The sequence below is a fragment of the Acipenser ruthenus genome, chromosome 26 (genome assembly GCF_902713425.1).
Source record: "Acipenser ruthenus chromosome 26, fAciRut3.2 maternal haplotype, whole genome shotgun sequence".
Lineage (NCBI taxonomy): Eukaryota > Metazoa > Chordata > Actinopteri > Acipenseriformes > Acipenseridae > Acipenser > Acipenser ruthenus.
Genome location: NC_081214.1, coordinates 1,175,184 through 1,197,926, shown reverse-complemented (window position 1 = coordinate 1,197,926; position 22,743 = coordinate 1,175,184). Strand labels below are relative to the sequence as shown.

The window sequence follows — 22,743 nt, the reverse complement described above, 5'->3', positions numbered from 1 at the left end:
CGGCCCCCTCCCACCGTGTGACATTGAACGACCGTGACATCATTTCTCCCAAACATTGTCTCTTGGCAAAATGCTGAGACAGGCACAATATCGCGGCAGCTTTTGGGAGGCCGAGGTCGCGGTTTGATGGGTCGCTCAACGTGACATAATCCGAAGGGGTCAAGATGCGGGGCTAAGCATGAATAAAACTCCATTGCTCTGTAGCCAGTCCTTGCACAAGAACCGTGGTGACATTCTGTCCGGTCTGTCTGCGAGCATTAAAGTGCATGGCAGTTCTCTCGCTTGTTCGTTTTGGGAATTTGCAACAGCAGCATCTGGTCTGGTCCTTCTAGGAGATTCTTTTAGTTGCTTATCCAAGGTGCCTTGGTTCTATACCTGTACCTGGGGTTGAGACCGTACCTCAAACAGGGTTTTGGCGTGTGATGCTGATCTGGGATCCTAATACCTTCTGCACACAGGAAGTGAGTGTCATAGTGTCTTGGCCGAATACATTTTCAAAATGAGAAACTAGTGAGAATATGAATTGAGAAGGTCTTTTTTTTTTTTTTTTCAAGCGGTGGCGATGGCCCGTTTTGAGGTCTGCCCCCCAGCAGAGCTGATTTGTATGAGAAGTAATTCCCTGAATGCTCTGTTTTTGAAGTTGGGTATCAATGCAACCAATCAGCTAGTCAGCTAATCAGCTAATCATCTAATCAACTCTCACCGCCAGTCAGTGTTATGGCTGTCAATCACGGTTAGGTGTAGACGCAGCTCTGTGTGTGTTTTGTTGACTAGCCTTGGAAACACATTCAAATGACTGCATTAATTTTCTGCTTTGCAAATACGTACAAATTGGAACACTGCAGCTAAATTTAGCTGCTGTGAAAGGAGTGCGGCATGCTCTGTTTCCTGTCAATCACGTTGGTGACACACATGCATTGCAGTAATAGAAGTGAAATGTGGTTTGCTTGCAGCAGCTGCTGTTACAATCGGAAGATGTGTAAACAGAATGGAATTGCTTGTTTAAAGAACCACAACCTGATCTCCTTTAATCAGCTGTGGCTTTTTGATTTAATATTTCAAGCTACATTATCTTGCTTTAATTATCGAGCGTTCAAAATCATTAAGTACGTAAAATAAATAAATAAATAAATAAAAACTGCCTGTCACAGGAGAGTGTATGTTTTTTATGTAAATTGGCACTGTCTGTCTACTGTATGAAGTCTTGAGCTGAGGGAACACAAAGCCCCTTTATGGCTTGGAACGTTGTTTCAGGAGACTGCAAGGCACACCAGGGGAAAAGTGGGTCTCCTTGAACCCGGGTTTCAAGCCGCTGTTCCTGAAAAAGTGGCTTCGTGTTTCCTCGGCTTTATAATGAAACCCGAATGTGAAAAAATCGCAGAATATAGACGTGTCCATGTGAAATGATCTTGAATTTATTAGTGGACTCAAACATTGCGAATAACAGAGTGTGATTTATATTAATGAAAATATCTGCATCTATTTAAATAACTTATTAAAAGAGACTGAAGAGAATATTTCCATGGTGTTACTCCACCAGACGCATTGCTATGCAGCTCTACAGTAAGCAGAGCCTCTTAAAAATCTGATTGAAGTTTAGCTGTGTAACAAAACCGTACAATTACCATATCTGAGTCTCAAGTTCGCAGAGTAGAACGCTCTTCTAATGATGCGATTTTTTTTTTGCAATGTGAATTCAGTAAAATAAATGACTAGCCGATGCAGAGATGGAAACCACAGCTGGTAAGATTTTCTCAAGGACGGAATGGCTGGATTTGCATTGCAAAACAAGGGTCAAAGCCTGGGCTGTTAATCAAGATTGAAAATGATTTAGCAAACACCCAGAATCATCTTCTTCCTTTGGATGGTGGTAGAATAGCAATACACTGAAGGCTGGAACAGCTGCATGTATGTTTGTATTTAAATTCATATCCTTCAGCAGACCTGAAACCTGACCCAGGCCGCAGTGCTGGATTCAGGTACTGTGTGTATTAATCAAGACCACTATGATGACTGCTTTAAGAAGTACAGTACAACATGTGATTCACCAAACTGTTCTGTTCTCACTGCGGTACATCTAGCCAGACCGCCTCATTTCACAGTAAGGTCAGTTCTGAGATGCGGGCGCAGGAGAGTTTTGTATAGAATGATTTTTAGCTGGAGTTTCCCTGAACAATGCGACCGTTTCAGTGTTCTGTCAGAAGGAATTTGCTGCTCTACAAAAAATTACATTTTCACGTGTTGCCACCCCTCTTTCTGAGAATTGGTTCTGCGTTTGCCTGTGGCATCTAGGAATTGTGTTTTGATTGCCTGGGAGGGACAGGATGGTACATTTTCTAGATGTCTGTGTGTTTATTTATTCCACTTCTAACTCATGGAATATGAAATACCTCCATCTGAAGTTTTTCTGGAGATTTCTTTCTTTTTTTCTCTCTCTCTCGTTTCTGTTTATCAGAACCTAGACCTAAGAACTCTGCCCATTTCAGAAATCACATAGCAGTATCTTTCACTGACAGCTGTCTAAGCAGGGGGGGAGAAGCTACACGACATGTCAGGAATTATCAAGCACACTCCGTGATGGATGACGAGGCAAAAACACGAGCAGCAGCAGCAGCAGATCCGTCCTATAAATAAACCACTCCTTTGCTTTCCTTCACTTTATTCTTTGTAATGGCCATTTACACAAACAATGAATGAATGCATGAATACAAAATTACTTTAATTTTAACAACCACAAATTAAGAGCTGCTGATTAATAGTGACTGCAGGAGTAGCAGTTTTTACTTTGCTCGTTTGCGACGATCACTGCATTGGTTTCCTGGCTGAATTTATATTTTTGTAATTTTGTGACCCTGACAGATGGGGATGGGTTTTCAGTTTGTCTCATTAATTCATTAATTTATTAATTTATTTTTATTGACAAGTAGTTGAGATGTGTAATTGCTTGTCTCTGGAGAACTCTATCAAAATTCCTTATGTTCTAGTGCTAATGGAATGTGCAAAGGTACACGTGAAAAAGGACTAGCAGGATAAAAATGTATGTTCTGTTTTATTTCTTTATTTTAATTGAGTGTGATGCATTTTGGTGGTACTAAGATGTGCAGTTAAGACTGGAGTTCTCCAGCCTATCGATCTGTAGGTTCGGGATAGCAGCTTCACAAACATGCAAGAATCCTAGACCGGACTCTTTCTCTTCGGAGATGGTGAAGCACTACAATCTCCATTAAAATCTACTGTATTTGAGACTGGATACCTGGGAAGCTGTCCAGGGTCCACTTCAACAGCGGCCACAGTTTGCTGCTCTTGTCACCATGCAGAAAAAGGGATAAAGCAATCCCTCTATTTTCAGGAGAGCTAGAAATTCCATCAGCTGTAGGGCTGTACTGTCGGAAAGTATAAAGGCAGACATAGAAACTCCCAGCAGACAAGTTTATCAGGAGAGGCTCTGGACTTCGGAATGCATCAGCACGGGAAGACAGTCTGATTATTTATGGAGGGGAAGCTGAAGAAACAGCTGTAGAAGAATGTTAGCGTGGCTGGGAGATGAAGACTGACGTTGCACCAGCTCGTATTTCTATTAGAGGTCGACGGTGATGAATGGGAGCGATGCTGATGTATAGCTATCGTCCGCTGCCATCCACAAGCTCTGATTCCCTTGTGAGATTGCAGGAGCTCCAGCGTGGCATGTAAGCATCGCCGGGGTTTTCTACGCAAATCAGTTCGAGCACACGTGCAAATACAGTAGGGGAGAAAGCCATGGCATAGATCCACCTTTTTAATTTACAACATAGCGGAGTTAAAGCAAATCGGAAGCATGTATTTTATTTTTGTAAAATCTCTCATAAGTGTTTTTTGACTTGCTGGAGACAGGGATGAAGCAGTGCTTTTCTTTGTGCATTAGATATGTTTTAAATTAAATGGATAGACTGATATTTACTTGCTTCGTGGCTGACCTTGTTCAGAAGGGGCCCGAGGCTGGATTCTAAGGAGCTTATTGAGTGGCATGAGTGGCATCTCTTAACAGGATGAGTCTGCTAGCGTGAGTGGAGGGGGAGGAAGGATAGTTCAGCCAGGGGATGAGAGGAGAGGATATGAGGCTGGGGGGGGGGGGGGGGGTTATTTGGTATTCATGGTAAATCTCTTGAGTGAAACTAAATTCGGTAATTTGACATGAACCCAAACAACAGCAGACACACAAACGATCAACACCTGATGTTGTACATTATGGGATGGAAAAGAGACTCCTGTTGCATAGCAGTTTCACACATTCCATTTAAGTATGAGCTTGATTGGCTACAAGCTCGGGTGCGTCCTGATTTTTAAACTTGTCGTAAAACCAGGAATGGATCAAACCGCTGGGCAATTGGAGCCTTATTTCCACCCCTGTACATAAAGGTAGCAATACTTCCGGGGGAATTCCGTAACTGGAAAAATGCAATCGTGGTTTTGTTAAAACCTTTGAAAGAAAAGCAACCTGCCCAGTGTCTTGAGAGTAGGTTGAGTCAGTCGTGTATATGGTGTGAACATTCACCAAGGAAACGCTAGTGTATCATATGGACGGATCGTGATATTTCACACACACACACACACACACATTGTGATACAGAGGGTGTGTCTCTTACAGGAGGTACTTCTATTCCACCAAATGGCTCTTGCGTGATTAATTCATGCGATTGATAATAAGTATGAATACTTTCTCCCCCTCCCCTGTTTCATATGTTTGTCCTCTTAACAAAACAGTCATCCGTTGGTGCGTATTTGATCTCCTTGCACTTCGTGTGAGCTCACCAGGCATGTTATTTACCTACACGACTGGAGACAGTTGTGTGGGCCGTGCATACAGACTTGTGACTGCGTTCTGGCAGCTCTGTCTGTGACTGCCTGTTCTTGATGTCTGCTGCATTTCTCTTTGCAGATCAATCGAGGCTTAATGCACTGCGTGTGGCAGACAAGTTAATTGTTGTCTGAAAAATTAACAAGAGTTTTCTTTCCGGGTGTGTCTGTGTTTTCATGGTAAACACGAAGCGGCTCATCCCAAATGTATTACCGGGCAGCTTTGGATCGGTAATGAAGTCTGTGTTTTGTGTGTGGGTTTGAAGATTGGAAAATGTTATGCAGAGCAGAAGGGATTGCTTTGATGCTGTCTGTGAGCCTCACGTTGGCTCGCTGGTTTACTGCACAAGGCTGGGTATGGGTTGGGGCTGTAATGAGATCTTTCATAACCTCTGGTCAGTAGAAACCTCACTCGTCTCATGGTGTACTCAGGGACCTGACATCTTGGTTGAGCAATGGGATGGATGCATTGAATAAGCAGCATCCTGTTTTCTATTCATCTACTGTATGGCCAATTCAAACTTAATCACCTTTTATCTGCATATAAATTCCTCTCCACTGTGTAAGGCGAATGACATCCTCTCTGTGTCTGTAGGTCCTGACGTGTTTGTGTTTTGGTTGTTTTTTTTTTTTTGTTATGACTTGTAAAAGCCTGATTTATGAAGTTTAAACTGCACCTTTTTTTGTTGCTTATTTCTTTCTTTCTGTTCCCTCCAGATGGTCACAAGAACAAAGAAAATATTTGTAGGCGGATTATCTGCAAACACAGTAGTGGAAGATGTGAAGCAATACTTCGAGCAGTTTGGGAAGGTAGGTCTGAAATGATGTTGGGTAAGGGAATTTGAGATGGGATGGCTTCAGGGGGACTGGTGGAAGGGGTTACGTTTTGTATAATATTGTCTCCTCTTGACATCTGGCAAACTGTTTAGGGTTGCTTTAGAGTAGTTGTGAAATGTATTCTCTCTTACTGCTCTGATTAGCTGTTAATCTGTGTCGAGCGCAGGCTGAGTCATGCCACCTGGGGCTTGCTTCGAATCCTGGTCGTGCCAAGTTGATGGCTTTGGCTGGGGGGGGGGGGGGGTGCCCCGCGGGGAGTGCATTGGTTTTTACTGCCTGTTTGTGGTTGGTTTGTTTCACCAGACAAGGCAGGTGGAGGTCAGTCAGTTTGAACCTCTCCAGGGTTCAGTAGCTTAGAAACACCCGCAGTTCAGGAAGCCTGATCAGTAAAGCGGTGGGCTAGATAGCATGAATGGAGGGTTCCTTTTGATCTTCAGTCTTCCTGGGCCAGTTGGTTGTGTATAGATGTTAATAATTTCCAACTGGGCTTCTTGGTATCCGTTGCAAGCTTGGCTTGCTCCTAAAACAGAGTTGAATAATGAAACCATTCACCATGACCCTGAAGAAAAGCATGGAAATGATCATAACATGCCTTGAAGAAATGATTAAGGAATTAGTCCTGGCTCTGGGGGTGAAACTGTATTCGTGGGCCTTCAGTGACACAGCACAGGCTAATAGACGGTCATCATAGGAGGGCAGATGAACCGCTCTCTGTTTAATCAGATGAGATGATGAAAGAGCATATCGGCTTCCTGTGCATTTTAAACAGGCTTTCTAAATCAGTCCTAAAGTGTGTCTGTGTTCTCTGAAAATGAAAGTATTAAAAATAGCACTGGGATTTTTTTTTTTTCTGTTGTGTTTTTGCTTGTGTCTTGTCAGCTGCTTGAGTAAGAATGAATCATGATTTACAGTTTTATTTCCTTACCGGTACTTGGTTTGCATACAGCCCTGTTTTTTTTTTCTTCTTTTTGTGCTTTTTGTATTATAGCACCACCTGGGAGTTTCATTTGCAGACCTCAGTGTGAGATCTGTGCTCCTTTCAGCAGTTCATTTACCCTACATGTGTGCTTCAGATATGACTGTGGAAGTGTCACATGGAGTTACTCAAGCAGTTTGTTTAATGCAATCTTAATATGTGCACGTGTGTGCGTGCGTGCGTGCGTGTGTGCATGTGTGCAATATCGGTTCATTTGTCCCTAAGTAACTTTCAGCTAAATGCACTCCTGTATGGGCACTGCTGTCTGACGGGAGCAGGTGGAGAAGCAGGGTTTAAAGGTCACAGTATATTGTGACGTTCGTCCCACTGACGTGTGCAATCGAATGGGATTCAAGCTACCTGTTTGAAATCCTGCGTGTCGCTCAGTCTCGAGCTGAGGGGTTCAAGTGCATCGGGTCAGACTCCTGGATTCTTCCGAGCCCCATTTTGTTGTTTGTTTGTTTTACGATTTCAAAATAATCGATTTACAAAGGGATTGTTTCCTTGTGCCTGTAAACGTATTAATTGTGGAATGAGGAAATCAAAGAGCACTAACTTGGGAACTGGGCTGAAGGCTGGAAAGCAGCGTTGCTGGTGGTTTCACTTACTGCTCCTGGTTTGATGTGAACTTGGGGCTTGAAGTGAAATGGTTTGTGATTGCTAAGTCACCTTGCTGGTTTTTTTCACATCTCCGGGTTTTAGACTCCACAGGATCCAATCTTTTCCTGATTTCCAACTGAGCAAAAGGCCGATGGCAAGGAATTGAATATAATCCTCTATTTTGTCTTGTGTTTCTCTCTCTCTCTCTCTCTCTCTCTCTCTCTCTCTCTCTCTCTCTCTCTCTCTCTCTCTCCCTCTCTCTCTCTCTCTCTAGCTAAAGCCTTTGTCGTTTTTTTGGTTTGTGTTTTGTGTGTTTTTTTTTGTCCTCTCGGTTTGTCACCATGCTGATTGTCTTAAACACTTTTCAACAAAAATGCTGACCAAAACATTACTGCAATAAAACACGTTTACGATGGGTTCAGAAATCACGTTTCTTCAAATTTAAAACCTTGAGAATGTGTGGTCTTGCATGTAAATATCATACTTTAGTCTGTATTAGCTGAGCCAAGTACTAGCGATATATCAGTCAATAGCTATTGTAGCCTGTATCTGAATAGATTAAACCAAAGGGGTTAACTCTTTCACGGTTACGATAATAATAATTAAAATAATAATAATAAATTGAATTCGGTTTTATTTGCTTTTTAAACTCTTTGACACTGGCAGCAGTCGGATCCATTTCTGGTTTTACGATGAGTTTAATGAGACACACCTGAGCTTGTTATTACCCTGCACACTGTGGCTAATCAGGCTGGTAGTAAAACCTGGAATGGGTGAAATTGAAATGATTTCTGTCCCTGTGTAAGAAGAATGTACGAGACAGTGCTCTTAAAGTGAGAGGATGGTAGCCCTGAGACCTGTACTGAGATGTAAAGAACATTCTAAATGATATATGCAGTGCAAACGAGAATGCCTGCTCTCTGGGGTCACCGGATTCACATGGATGTCTATTCAAGGTGCCTCTGTTCAGTCTGTTGTGGGTTTATCGTCCACGAAAACAAAATGAAAACCTCTTTTTAATGGGTTTATCTTTCTTTGCTGGAGCCCTTGAAATAAAAGTAGCCCCAATCCTTTGGTGAAAACAGCATTACAAAAAAAACCAAAAAACATTCTCCTCCATCTGTAAACAGGGTGCACTGTGTAATTAGTTTGGAAGGTTTATGCTTAGTCATTGGTTTATTCTAATCGGCTTTGACGGTGCCTCACAACAAAGTGAGCTTATTTAGCTAAGCTGACACAACTCTGCTCTCTTTTGTTCGCTGCCCTCCTTTCTATTCGACCCGAGCCTTTATTGCGACGCCCCTGCCAGAGTTTTGTTTCATTAGGCCTACGAGCCTTTTCCAACCCAGTGGGCCTCTACAATCAAGCCTTTATACCTCCCCTGCCCTGGTTCCCATGTCCCTCTGGTCGGGCGCCAGAAGCTTGTTGTTTCAGAAGGTGCTTAACCCCTTTCTGCCTCTAGGACCTGCTCTTTGGTCAAGTCAGACGAGGACAGCGATCCCCCTAAAAGCTGCAACTCCATGCGTTTAGAAAAATGTGAGGGAATCAGAAAGCAAACCCCCAGATAGTTTACTCCTTTACTGTGTCCTTCTGCGAGCCAAACAGACATGTTCATTGAACTTGCAGCAGTAGGGGGTTGTAAGTGATGCCTGTTCCAGCTCAAAAAGCAAATTAGAAATTTTGTTAAGGTATACGCTGATGACAACAGGAAACCCTGACAGGTTAAAGTCGTTGTTTTTTTTTTTTTTAATTTCTACGTCTTCATTCAAATCAGGCACACATGAAGGCTATTTGAATGAGAGAGTGTGTTTTAAAGAGTGTGCTCGCAGACCTCCTCATGTGCTCTTACACCACATCATTCAAATGCGTTTCTGCTTTAATGTTGTGCAATGCCTTTTGGAGTGAGGATCTGTAAATTTAAAAGTGCCGGTTTCGTAGCGGCGACTCCGTTATTAGTTCATTTAGCATACCTGGTGGGCTGCCAACATTATCAGTCAAGCAAATTCATTTTATATAGCGCCTTTTCATGCCAACGCATCCCTCAGCCTTTTTTACACCAGTAAATCAAATAAGGGGCAACCTGCCATAGCCCAACAACAGCTGCTGGGGGCGCTGTCCTTTTCGTTTAATCTTGTTGGTTAACAAGTACTGCGATGTAGTAATAAACTGAAGTCTTCCTATTTGATGTATTGATTTATTTAACCAGGCGATTTACCCATTGAGACCGAAGCCTCTTTTACAAGGGGTCCTGGAAAGCAGTAAAAAAACAAACAAACAAAAAAAACCAACACAATTTCAATGTTTTTAAAAAACAATTGGTGTACAAGCAGCACAGTAAAGGGTTCATATTTTTAGCGTGCTGTTTGTACATTGTAATTGTTTTTTATGCATTGCAATTGTATTTTTTTTATTGGTTTCCAGGACTCCCCTTGTAAATTAAACCTTTATGGAAATGCATGCTTGTGTTTAGCTCTGTACTACATAAATCACGTTTATTAGTACTGCATATGTTCCCGCAATTGCTTTATACTGCGTCCACAGAGTATTTTCTGAAATGCATCAAACATTTAAAAGGTAACCAGTATGGTAAAAAACCGACCCTTTTAATGTTGGAATTCCACCCCAGGGACCTGATGGGGATTTCTCCTTTGTTACACTGCCCTCTAGAATTCCTTCTGACTCACTTGAACCCGGTTACAATGGATTACATTGTTTTGCAATGTGAATGTTGTGAGATGAGCCGTCGACCTGCAGGTTAACCCGTTCCTTCACCCTTTCATTCTTCCTAGCCACGGGATTAGTCCTCTGTTTTTGAAGTTCACCTGGGCAAACTCTGTGTGCGTTTTCAACGGGATTCTGAAAAAACAAAACCCCCTCTTGAAATTGCAGCCCAGGCTGGTGCCGGCGAGTGAAAGGAGGCAGCCCCGAGCTCTGGATTAAAAACACAATTCATTTTGTCTTGGCAAATACGGCGAGAGACAGCTTGTCTCACCCTTCTGTCAGTAGTGCTAGTGATCTCATAGTTTAGGAGATCGGACTGTGTCGTGTTATTGTTGTTGGGGGGGGGGGGGGGGGGGATGGTTATTTAGTTACTGTCCAGCCAGGACTGCTGTTCAAATACTGTGTCTCGTATCTGAAGACAATGTAAGTTTAGAAGGAAGGACAGTAGGTCAGGTAAGGGAGTCAGCAGCACACTGTCTCTCTAGTGAAACAGACCTACAGCTCGGTCTCTTCTCTAGAGAGGCCTCTAGTGTCAGCACTGTGAGGCAGTTCGTTATGAATCGGTAAGCACCTGCCAGCTGAGCATCTAGTATCGGTCCTCCTCTTGTCCATTGTAACAAAGCGATTTGCAATGCTGTGTATTTTTGTTTGTTTTACCTTCCAAGTAAAGCAATCTTCACTTGACAGTCCTAGATGGAATCAATGGTTCTGTGTTTAATGTGTAAATGAGTGATTCTCAGGACCTGTTTTGCATTCTGGGGAGTGCTTGTTGTAAAACCCATCGATATGGTCTGGAGGTTGTTCACTGCACACTGAACTGGAAAATATTCTCCCAGCGCTCGCTCACTGCTGATCAGAGGGAGTGTGCTTATTTAATCGTATAAAACAAAACCTCTACTCTGAACTGAGCAGGCACACCCGGCACAAACTGGCCTGTGTGTTTACCTATCAACATAATAAACTGAGCAACAGTGAATTAGAGTTCAACACTTAAAATAAAACTCTCCACATGTAACTATGCTAATTGCGTTATGTGCATATTGTGTGCATTATATGATTATTGCAGGAGTGCATTCTTTTCTCCAGGAAGAAAAAGGTAATCGAAGCGAATGCCTTGAATTCGTAGTAAATTCATCATAAATAATTGCAGTTTACCTCGTGCGTTTTTGGGTGACCAAAGCGGTCTTTAAATCCGCGCAGCAGGTACACAGATCTGTGCAGCAGCTAATTGCTTTCCCCTTGAAACTCTTTCAGCAGTCCGATTATTTTCAAACCGGGGGCCTGCACTCCAGTCTTAGTGATGACTTCACGGGTCATTATAGCCTGACCCCACGAGTCCTGTTGAAACTTACTGTGCTAGAATATGCTGGGAAACTCAGACGCAGAATTGCAGTCAAGCCTCAGGACTGTGTGTCTCTTAGAAACTGCATGAGGAAATTTGAGATATGAATGCATTTTTAAATGTGTTCCTAGAATATAAAGCACTGTGTCTGTCTGACTGACCCGAGTGAGTGAGTAAAAAGAAACGGGCCTTCATGTCATCCAAAACCACCATTTAGCATGACTGGGGTGCTCAGAGTACAAGTGGGGGATTGTAGTGCAGAATTCAGAATTGCACTGGTGGTAAAGAAGTGAATCTGGTTTACTTTTGAGTTCTCTATTTATTGTGCCAGACACTGAGCTAGTCTTCAAACCCTGGCCCTCCTGTGCTGTGTGCACATTGGGTAGATGATGTGTTCATGCTGGAACTGTTGACAGCTTGTATTTGTTATATGGAACACCCCCTTGTTCATATAAAATGTTTTCTGAATGATATTTACATAAACCAATTAAAACTACAAAATAGTGAGTTCATTTTTTTTATTTGACTTTTTTTTTTCAGGAATAACTACTGGTGTGATATTTTCAGTGTTAGACAATATCTGGGATATAGCACCTCAGTAATTCAGCCCAACGCAAAAGCTATTTTGCGTCCCTGTCAGTCTCTGTGCGTTTGGGAAACCATACAGAAAATTCATGATTAAAATCAGTGCAGGAACTTTGCAGTCATGAAGCAGACCAATTCAATTGGCTTGGGGAGCTGTTGAGAATTAAAACAAACAAAAAAAAAAGAGCTACGTGTTTCAGAGCTGCGTATTTTCCAATCCATAAATGTACAGGACTAAAGGACTTGCCCTTGGGAGAGGTGCCTTCAGGTTGTAATAACTTTCAGATAGGGAGTGGTTGTGGTTTCTCAACAGGTGATTTCATTTAGAAAACATCTCCCCGGGGGAATTCAAACAAAAAAAAACTAAACTAAAAGATAATATGCCTTTTGACTTTGGTTTTTTCCATTTTTTTTTATTATTATTTAATAAAATAAAAATTGCTGAGAGAGAGAGAAAAAAAAAATAAAATAAAATGATTTGAAAGGGCAGCCCGTGTGAATTCGAGGCAGTCGGGAGACAGTGATGGTTCTACTTAAGATGTCAGAACTGAGAAGAAAATATCATTTGACATTTTAAAATGACATTTAAGTCTGCCCTTTTTTAATTTTTTTAAGAAGATAAACTTTAGATATTGTTTTCTTTTTCTTTGGGGTAGAAAGTGGTGCTGAAGAAGAAGATTAGAATCGCTCACAGCACACCGTTTCTTATTGACCCATAGTCCCTGCCTCCAAATGCATGTATGGGCATCTGTTTGTATAATTCCACATTACTGTGTGACCTGGTGCTGCACAACCTTATACACAGCTGAACTAGGAAACCACTTACCCAGCATTTGCTGAAACTGTGCACAGATATAATGGATTATATTCCATGAGCTGTGGAGGTGGGTCTTGCCAACCCACTTTTTGCACAGCACTGCCCCCGGTAATGCATTGTGTGTACCCTTGCCAGGTTGCACTGCCTACGTGCCTCATTGTTCTGCGGAGTCTGTGGACGATGCGCCCCAGTGTACAGCGCGCTGTCATGCCAGGCCGGTGTTCTGTGACACGGAGCTCGTCCAGAATGATTGGTTCCCCTTTTGGAATAATGCCTCCCACTCAAAACACTTTGAAAAGGGCTGGGCAAATTTAAGTTGCCTGTGCTGCAGGAAAGGCTAGTGTTTCCCTGAAAGGTGGGAGGGTGTTTTTATCTGTAGGTTTGATACGAAGCTTAATGAAGCCTCAAAGGGTTTGAACATCTCTTCAATCACTGTGCTTGCACTCCGGAGAAAGTGGAGATCTGCAGCTGCGGGTGTTTGAGGAGAATTTAGAAGGCAGTGCGTGGCTCTGTAGATTTCAGACTGGGGATGTAATGCGTTGTGCATGAAGAAACATTTCGTGAATGTGTAAATAAAAGATCTGATAACAGTTGTTGCAAACTCTGTTTTAGGATTGTAATTAAGAAAGTTGAGGGTGTTGAATGTGTCCATGCAGTTTTGACCTTTGCCTTTGGCTAGGGCCTTCACAATCATGTAGATGTGGACTGCAAGTGTCTTCACGAGCTGCAGTGTTATCACAGTCCATTGGATGGAAAGGAGAGGGCTGGCAAACCATATAGGGTAGACATTTAAAAAAAAAAAAAAACAGTCCCACTTGATATTTAGGTATATCTATTGTGGTGTAGTTCCACAGCTATATGCTGTGTTTTAATAAATGGAGATTTTTGTATCTTGATTTTTAGAGATGAAAAATGTGTTGCACTTCATATCTGATGGATAGTTCATTTTTACACTTGATCTTTTTTCTGTAGTGGAAGGTATGGTGTACTTTAGTTAAAGCTATGCATAATTCATGCTGGAGAGGCTTCATTAGTGTTTTAAATTGATGGTTAATGCACCTGAAATCCGTTCGGGGACCCTGAAGCAGATTAGCAAAACAGTGTGCTGCTGCATGATCACGAAAACATCGCAGGATACGCTCGGGTTATCTTACTTTGCTCAGATCTCCATCACAATTATTAAAAGAAATACGTGTATTTCTTTTTAGTTTTTTTTTAAAAGAGTACCGTACGGCATAAGAAATTTAAAATAATTAAAAAAGGCATATGAGCAATTTAATTTTCACCAACAGCAGGTGCTTGTCATCCATCTGCAGATCGTTACAAACATCTGGTGCAACTGCCTCCGCAAAGCCAGTAACAAGGAGAGAGGCTGCTCTCCGTCCGAGAGCCAGGATCGCCTCCTTAATGATACCAAGCTGCCGGCGTGGCCTCACAGACTCACCGCTTTCACAGATGTTCGTCCTCTTTTGGCAAGTCCAGCCGTCGTTCAACATCGGTTAAAGCAAAACCCAACGGCAGACTGCTGTCTCTTCAGAGCGCCGCACGAAACAAAACCTCCTAATGGTTTGTCAGCTGTGCTGTAAGAAATTCCTCCCCCAACAATTAAAACCGCGGTTACTTAAAAAAAAAAAAAAAAAAAAAAAAAGCTCAAAGCTCCAGGCTTTTAAACATTGCCAAAGCAGGGAAACACAGTGATTAGCTTGTCTTTAACACCAAACCTGTATTTTGCTTAATGCTGCTGTTATATAATAGGCAGCCATCGGATCAAGTAATCCGACGAAAGCTCAGGGGCTGGGTGGCTCAGTAGGTTAATGCACCAGCCTTTCATCTCGTGATGCTCGGGTTCGAGTGTGGCGATCTCAGCATTGCATTCAGTGGTCAGGAACCCAACACGAGATTCGCCACAGAGGCCCCCGATTTCAAACTCCCTTATAAAAGTTTACTGCATGGTGTTTTTGCAGTTTTTCCCCCATGCTTTTCCCACGGTTATACAATACATTTACCATTGTCTACCCTGGTTTGCCATGTGTGTTAATGTGCTTTATGTAACGGGCAGTGTTGTGTGGTACACTGCCGTTACAGATTCTGTCCCCTGTCGGTGAGATGAGATAAGGTTAAAAGCTCTTAAACAACAAATGCAGAGGAGCTTGGATCTTTTGCACAGTGGTTAAAATGCTCGCTTGCATTTATTACACTTTGCTGTGTTTTTACGATGAGAAACGTTTATAGGAGTGGCTCCCTCGCCCTTGGAGAGAGGTCGCTTTTTGGGCAGGCTCGAGGCGGAGAACTCTTACTGTACTTCCCAGCTCCTGCTTTAAAAGATCGCACCTCAGCCTACAGGGCTGGAAATCCTCCACTTTTCAAGAGCACCAAGCAATTACTCATTAACTCTGCAATGTCAAGTCCTGTAAGCTATCATTTGTGAATGCACACATCCTGTTTAATCATTTCTATAAAGACAACATGGGAGCGAGTGCGTTCTATGGACACAGAAGTCCACTACCTGCCTCAGAGGGAGAAATGCCGAACTGCTGTAACCCTGCGGTTTTGTAAAACCGAATTGGAACCCTCTTTCGCACCTGATTTCTCGTGTGCTTTTCTAATTCGCTCACTTTGAAACCTGCATGTGGTGTGGAGGTTCCAGTCGGGGGTAATAATTCCTGATGAGGAGTAAGCCGGAAGCAATAATTAATATGTTTTTTCAGAGGCAGCAGCTTTTAAATTGTTTTATATGCCTCCTGCAGGGGCAATCATTGCAGAGTTCCAGCTGGCTGGGGCCCGCGGTGCTTTCCTCCCTGGAAACGGTGGCTGATTATCTGGTCTGCAGGTGTTGGAGGTGCCAAGACTTCCCACTGTGTGTTTACGGATAGATGCCCTACCAGGGAACCTGCTAAGCACCTATACCTGCTGGGCCCTTGTGTAGCGCTCTGCAGGTCTAGCCTTGTAGAGGATCTTGTCTATTCCCCCACCACCACCACTGCCCTCTGATTGGTAGCTTAATAATTAGGTGGTATGATTTTTTTCTGGTTAGGGGTCTGATTTGATTCTTATCAGACACATGGATGCAGGTCAAGGAAATGTGTTTTCTTGTCTCTTGCATTCGGGATTTCAGTGTGACAACCATTTTAATGGCAGAACATACAGAGGGTTCAGTATCTGTGACTAAGAGCGTGCGTTTCTTGCTCTGCTCTGCAAACTGTTAAGCACACTTAACTAACTTTTCAGCTTTCAGATCCCGTATCACTTTGCCAGTCAGGGAGGTAATCATGCTGACAGGCTGTTTGTAGGGACTTGTTCATGTCTGGCTACTGGAACTAGCAATGGTGAGATAGCCGTTAAGTGAATATCGACAACCTTCCCTTATGCATCAGTGTGTATCCTCTTTCTTCCCTTACTGGAGCTTGGAGATTATCTCCATCCTATAACTCTGTGATTATTGACCAGGGATGAAGCAGGTCTTTATACTGTAGTTTGTACTAGTCGAGCATTGGAAAAGTACTGGCTGCATCATTTTTAAAGCGTCTGTATTATATATTTTTAAATGGCAAACCTTAATTTGCTTCAGTCAAACACTTAAACCGGAGCCCTGGAAACATCCTGACATTTAAATGAGCCACGCAATGCAATGTCTATTTCTGTGTGCTGTATGCGATGCACTTCATTTGCTGATGAATTGAAGCTACCCAAAGAGGTGCCACAGACGCAGGGCTCTGATGAAGCAGTCTGCTGTTTTGTTGTTGTCACAACGTTTGAGCACTGTGGAGTAAACGTTAAAAATAGAGCAGATGTCATCGGTCCTTTTAAATAACCCTGGGAACGAATTCGCTTTTGATCTCCCCACGCTTATGGTAACAACATTTAAAAAAAAAAAAAAAAAACCCTGCCGAAAACTGGTTTGCAGAAACCTTTCATGTTTTTATTATTATATTTTCTCTCCTTCGCTGCCTCGCTCTAGATGCACACAGACTCCACAGTGACGTTCACAATAGTCACTTGTCCCTGGAGCTGTCTTTGCTGTTTCTGAGGTTCACTTGTTATGTTACTGTGTTTTTATTACACCCGATTTCCATTTGACAAAACCCCCATCACGGCTCTATATGTTAGTGTCTGGTAAAGAGAAGTGAAATCTAAATCCTGCCTGCCATCTGTTCCTCCTCATATTTGTGACAAGTTTCCTCGGAAGTATTTTTAATTTGGTGTCAGCACTTGGAAACTATTCCATATGAATTATTCCAAATTCTAATGAAAACCCTTGAGAATCGACAGTATTTCAGGAGATATGAGTGAAATGTCAAAGCTAATCTTTTGTGAGTTCTGGCAGTCGCAATCCGAAGGGACTTTTTAAACCTTTTATACCCTAAAGGATCTTTGGAAAACAAGCTCTATGAATATCAGCAACGTTGACCTGCAGTATGGGTTGTGCTGATACCTTGTAATAAGTGGGTAAACTAACCTTTTTTAGGGTTCATGGTAGACATCCAGTAGATTCTGCTCATGTCTTGAACCCTGGATATAGCCAGAATTTGCTTATTACAGGAGAGTAGGAGAGAGTAAATGCTTTATTCCCCAAATGAGAAGGACTAAACTCCATATTCCCCAGATGAGAAGTGGGTAAACTCATGTTGGCCTCATTTTCCCCTTGACCACATTTCTGTATTCATCCCTGCTTGCTGTTGTTGACTTGTAGACCTGCTGTCACAGAGAGACTGGGTAGATTAGTCATCCTCTGACTCAGCACTCTGAGCAGGTAATGGTTGACCCCCACACCCTGGAGTGTGAGTTAATCTTTTATACCCAGCTGGTGAGCGGTATGCAATGCAAGTCTTGATTGGAATAATACAGGACCTTTTTAGGAAAGAAAAAAAGAAATTTGAAAAGCTGTCATTGGTGTCAGTCTCATGCATAAGCACATCCGTCCTGATTTGTGAAAGCGGAGCAGCTGGCTTCTGTCATCAGAAGGAACGGCTTCTCAACACTTTTTTTTTCTCTTTATTTCTCTCTCCCTCTCTCATTCAAACCACAGAATTACTGCTGATGATCAGGGAAGATACAGTATGAACCTGTTGTGAGGAGTTGAAGAATTGAAAACTTTTTTTTTTTTTTTTTTTTAAGTAAATTATGGCACAGTTAGGATTTAGAATATCGGTTGAGCCCTGCTGAGCCAGCGACACCAGATACCATTGCAGTGGGGGCTCCTTTAGGTACTCCATTATTCAAACAGCCCCAGCTTGACCCTGCTGAGCTGCTAAGAATCTAAGGTTGGGTGTCTGTCTGTTAATTGGTTCACAGACATTATAACCCTTTCCTGCAAGCTGCTTTGTGGACCCGTCCGCACCCCATATCGAGGGCGGTTCTAACGTCACGAGCGTCGCCTTGGTAACGCTGGAAGATCTCGCTGATTTCCAGGGAAAGTAGAATAGATTGTTTGTGCTTTTACAGTGACAAAGGAGATTTGACATGCAGTGCATTACCTTGGGATTGATCAAACAAAATCCCTTCTTCCAACTGACCTTTCGGGAGGGCGAGTGGACTGTTGCATTACATCTGTTACATTATCCCTCGCTGAAAGCACTTGGTTCTTGTCTTTGGTTGCGTTTTTTTTTTTACCTTCAGTGACAGAGAACTGACCCTTGTGTGCCGGGGAAAATGAAAACGGTCCTGCCAAGAAACGGCACAACACAAGAAACGCAGAGAGACGCTCTCTTCATCTGATTGGCTTAATCCAATCAATTACTCGCTGTAGCGTCAGGGATTTTGAGAAAATGTGATTAACAAAGTTATGAAGCACCAGATTGTTTTGTCTGTTTTCTTTCTTTTGGGTTGGTTTAATGCATTATGAAAGCCCAGTTAAGATGCAGACAGGCATTCTTTGTGTAAACAAACTGCACGGACTAGCTGAAGCGTTTCTGAAGCTCAGTTTAAAATGCGTTGATTATTTCTCAGCCGTGTTGGTGTTCTGTAGTGTGGAGCAGAAGGGACTGCACTTATTGATGACGTCTGTGGCTGCCTGGTTGTGATTGTAGGAAACAGTCTCAATGCATACTGACCTGGTTAAAGGAATGGTAACGTCACAAGGGTCGAAAATGTAAACCTGTAGGGGTTGAAACGTAGTGTTACGTCAAATTCACGGGAAATAAGTTTGGAAGTACTGTATTCGCCTCTGTGTGAGACTCCAAATCAGATCTTCCCATTTCCAAGCCCGTGGCTCCGACTACGCCACCCTGCTTCCAGTTTCTGTTGTAAATAGCAGCGGCTGTTTAGCCTTGTCCACCCCTGAGCATTTTGAAAGTGTAAATGATTTACTGGCCTTTTCTGTGTTCCGTACTTTAAATATAGTCCAGGTAATCCTGATATTTACACGTTGCAGGCTTCAAGATGCTGTTAAAGTCTCTCCGTTGTGAAGAGTTTCCAATGGTCTTGTTCAGCAGAGTGACTTGGGACGGTGAGAGGAGGGGAGGCAGAAACTCACCAAATAGAAATGCTACTTTCCAAAGAGTTGGATAGAGAACAGAACAAAAAACAATACAATCTAAATAAACTGTGTCTGCAAAAGGGTATAAAATGATTCTGCTGTTGCATCTAGTGTCATTAGATATTCCAAACAAGCAACTCTGTAGAGGTTAAACATGCTTTGATTGAACCCCTAACTGATGTTTAATGGCTTAGGATATAATACATTTTCCTGTGTTTAATATGTTCTTGTTAGACTTACTTAGAGCTGATAAATCAAGATTAATCTACCAGGGACTTGCACGGTAGCTATGATACCACTTGGCTACTGTACCTCATCGTTGTGCTGTGGAAGAATTATTTGCTGCTACAACATTGTTGTATTGGAACGATGGGTCATGCAATTAATTGCAGTACTATTTAAAGAAGAAACCGTGTCGCACTTAACAAACCCAGAGATCTGAGTGTAAACAATGAGGCTGCTTCTAAATGAAAACTGATGCGTGTGTGTCTGCTTGTTTGCTCTTCAGGAAATGCTCTTTTGATTTTCCTGGTGCTCCAGCAGAGCTTTTCTGGCCCGCACGATCTCCAGATAATTATGCTTCTGGGGTATTTGAATGAAAACAGATTAGAATAAAGAGAATCAATTATCCCAAGGAATGTAAGGTTACCCTCTGACACACTGCTGTTTTATTCTGTTTCACTCGACAGCAGTAGTTGTAGGTAAGCTTGCAGAAATGTGACATTCCTACTGTGAAAGGGGAAACATGCCCTTATATATTGGGTTAGCACCCACAGATGGCCCTTTGGTGATCGTCCTATTGTATTTTTGCAGTGTTTTCGAGCTGGTAAAAGGAAGTTCCCATTCTGTAATGCGTTTTCAATTGTGCACACTGGCAGCTGGGCGTTAAATGTCAGTCACTCATGACTCCAGTGGTCCCTTGGCCTGGACTGCAAGTAAATTGAATTACTCCCATTTATTAAACGCATTCATGAGGATATGAATAAGGAGAAAAGCAGAGTAAACACTCCCCTGTGCTCGCTGCCATTCTCAAACCCTGGGCTCTCGAAGAGGGGGCAGTCTTGCACAGTCCTGATTGACGGAACCTCATACACTGCAATCCTGGGGTTATTTCAGTGATGCACAGTGCAGGGCTCTTAGTAATAAAGGACACCACCAATGGATGTCGGGCCATGCTTTATTTTTTTTTTATTGTCATAAAATTGTTGAATTTGAGCATTGAAGATAAATAGATAGATACCAAGTTTTGAAACATTTCGATTCAGAGCAATCCAGTTAAAGAAAGAAGTAGAGCAAACTTTACACCCGGAGCAGAAGCTTGGTAAATCTGTCCCATTGTTTTATGACATCAAAAGAAAACTCACAAGGGCTGTGATTCAATCTCCTTTTATGTGTGTGGGGGGGCAGGGTAGATTCCCAGACTCTACTGTACCATATTCCCCAGGCGGGTGTTCATCTGGCTTATAGATGAAATAAGCGATGCCGCAAAAAGCTGGCTAGGCACGGAATTGATTTATCTTTTCTTACAGGGGGCTTTTTTGTGTGTTGAGCTCCCACCTGCTGCATGTAGCCATGGCAAAAACATGTACTACAGTAAAACACACGTCAATTAATCTTGGAGAATAATACAAGTAAAAACTAGAGAGGAGATTGTGAGTGAAAAGGAGCAGAAAGATTGGGGTGGGGATTGTGGCTTGGCCGCCTGCCTGTAAAAACTGTTCGAACCTCCTTCTATATTATTAGAAATGCCAGTACTACTGGGAGCAGAATCGTCCGCTCTTCAAGTGGCTCATTGAAATTCCTTGATGGTTTTTTTTGTACCCTAGAAATCCTTTATGTCCAGCTGCACTGTTTCCAGCACTGCACAGCTAAGCACGCTCTGAAAGGTCACAGCAGCACATTCTGTGTTGTGTGTTTTTATTTTTCTTGCCTTGTTAACCAATACTGCCCTTCTTGGGGTATTGTCTGTATGAATGGAGACTTGCCCTCAGGCTGTGTTTAGGTCCCATTCTGTTTTGGTGTATTGTGCTGCAAGTGCATGAGAAAGCAATGCAGATTGTATATCATTTTTTATTGTTTGGTTCACTGATATTATTAGTTAGTTTTGTCTTGCTTATTATAAGTTACAAGACTAAAATCATACAAAGTTTGACTTGGCCAGGTTTAGCTTTAAAGGCAATATTTGTATTTCACGTCCCTGGGCAGTGTGACAGCGGGTCTGTCAGTCGGTCATTACCCTGGATTTTGAACGCCACACAGCCACAGGATAGCACTGGCAGTGCCCTGGGGAGGGGACCATACTGTTTGCCATCTGGGCCGGCTGGAGGCGAGAGTGTCAGACTGGATCCTGGGGAGGTCTCTCCTGCATTGAAGCTCTGAAGATTCTGCTGCAAGAGGGTTCCGGGGGGGGGGGGGGGGTTCCGGAGGGTTCTGGGGGGGTTCCAGGGGGCAGGCAACATTTTTTTGGCTTGCGTTTAGTTGTGGAATGTGAACAGTCAATAATTTAAAAATTATTAATTTTCACTAATAAGAAGGAAGTCAACCATGATATGGAGACTGGTTTCTGCTGGTAATGACTATTCGGTTTAAAAAAAAAAAAAAAAAGAACGTATTGATAAATATGACCGCTCAGAGGCCTTGCCCACCAAAAGCTAATGCAAAGGCAGCCTTCTTTCAGAGAAAGAGTCCAGTGTGCATGTTCACTTGTGTAATAATGTGCCTTTATTAATGCTTGCAGCTCTGCTGTCTGGAGGCAGTGGATGCACAGAGAATGCTTTTGTAAGGGATGAATGACAAGCCAGTTAATAGTAGTTTTAAGAAATCAAGTTAGACACTTGAGTTTGCTTTTGTTCGCCCCTGAGCAATACATCAATCTAACTTTTAGTTTAATTTCTTTTTGTTTAAATCATTACTATTCATCCATTGGCTTTGTGAACTAACTCAATAGCACTTCTCATTGACGAACATCCTTTTATAAAGCGTTTCAGCCAGAGCTGATCCATCATTATTTTATTCTGCTTTAGTTTACCGTGGAGGGAAGTCACGGAAGATCAGTCGATAGACTAATTGACGTTGAGGCAGAGGCACTTGTTTAGGGAGACTCCAGTCAATTAAGGTTTGTTTTGGAATAATTCTTCTCTGGAGGTGAATAGCATGGTTTGATCGGTTTGACTGTTTTGGCCACACAAGGAGTCAGGAAGCGGGCTGAAGGTGTGGTTTTATGAAACAAGGTGCAGGATTATAGTATCTGTGTGTCTGTGTCTGTGTCTGTGTGTGTGTCTGTTTGTCTGTGTAGATCAGGCAAGCGATGCGGTTTAATATTTTTGTCATTTTAAATTTTATAACGAGCTTTTTATAAATCAGTTCATACAAATGTCTTGCCTTTTTTTAATTTACTTTGTGTTTCCAAGGATTTTATTTCATTGTTATTTAAAAGTAAAGTAGTGTGGTTTATTTACTGCTCTCCAGTCCCAAAGGCCTGTGCAAGGAGAAAAGATTTTTAAAAAGTAAACTAAAATAGGTTGTATTTTTTTTGCTAAAGGCATACAAAAAAAACC

General features: G+C 42.4%; 1 protein-coding gene across 10 annotated transcripts in view; it reads left to right on the top strand.

Moving 5' to 3' along the window:
* Positions 1–22,743, top strand: part of msi2b (musashi RNA-binding protein 2b) — a 158,973-nt gene that overhangs the window by 30,837 nt on the left and 105,393 nt on the right. For all 10 annotated transcript variants that reach the window (XM_059001223.1, XM_059001221.1, XM_059001219.1 and 7 more), the window contains exon 6: positions 5,551–5,647. In XM_059001223.1, the coding sequence (XP_058857206.1) occupies positions 5,551–5,647 (97 nt within the window). The remainder of the gene's footprint in view (positions 1–5,550; positions 5,648–22,743) is intronic.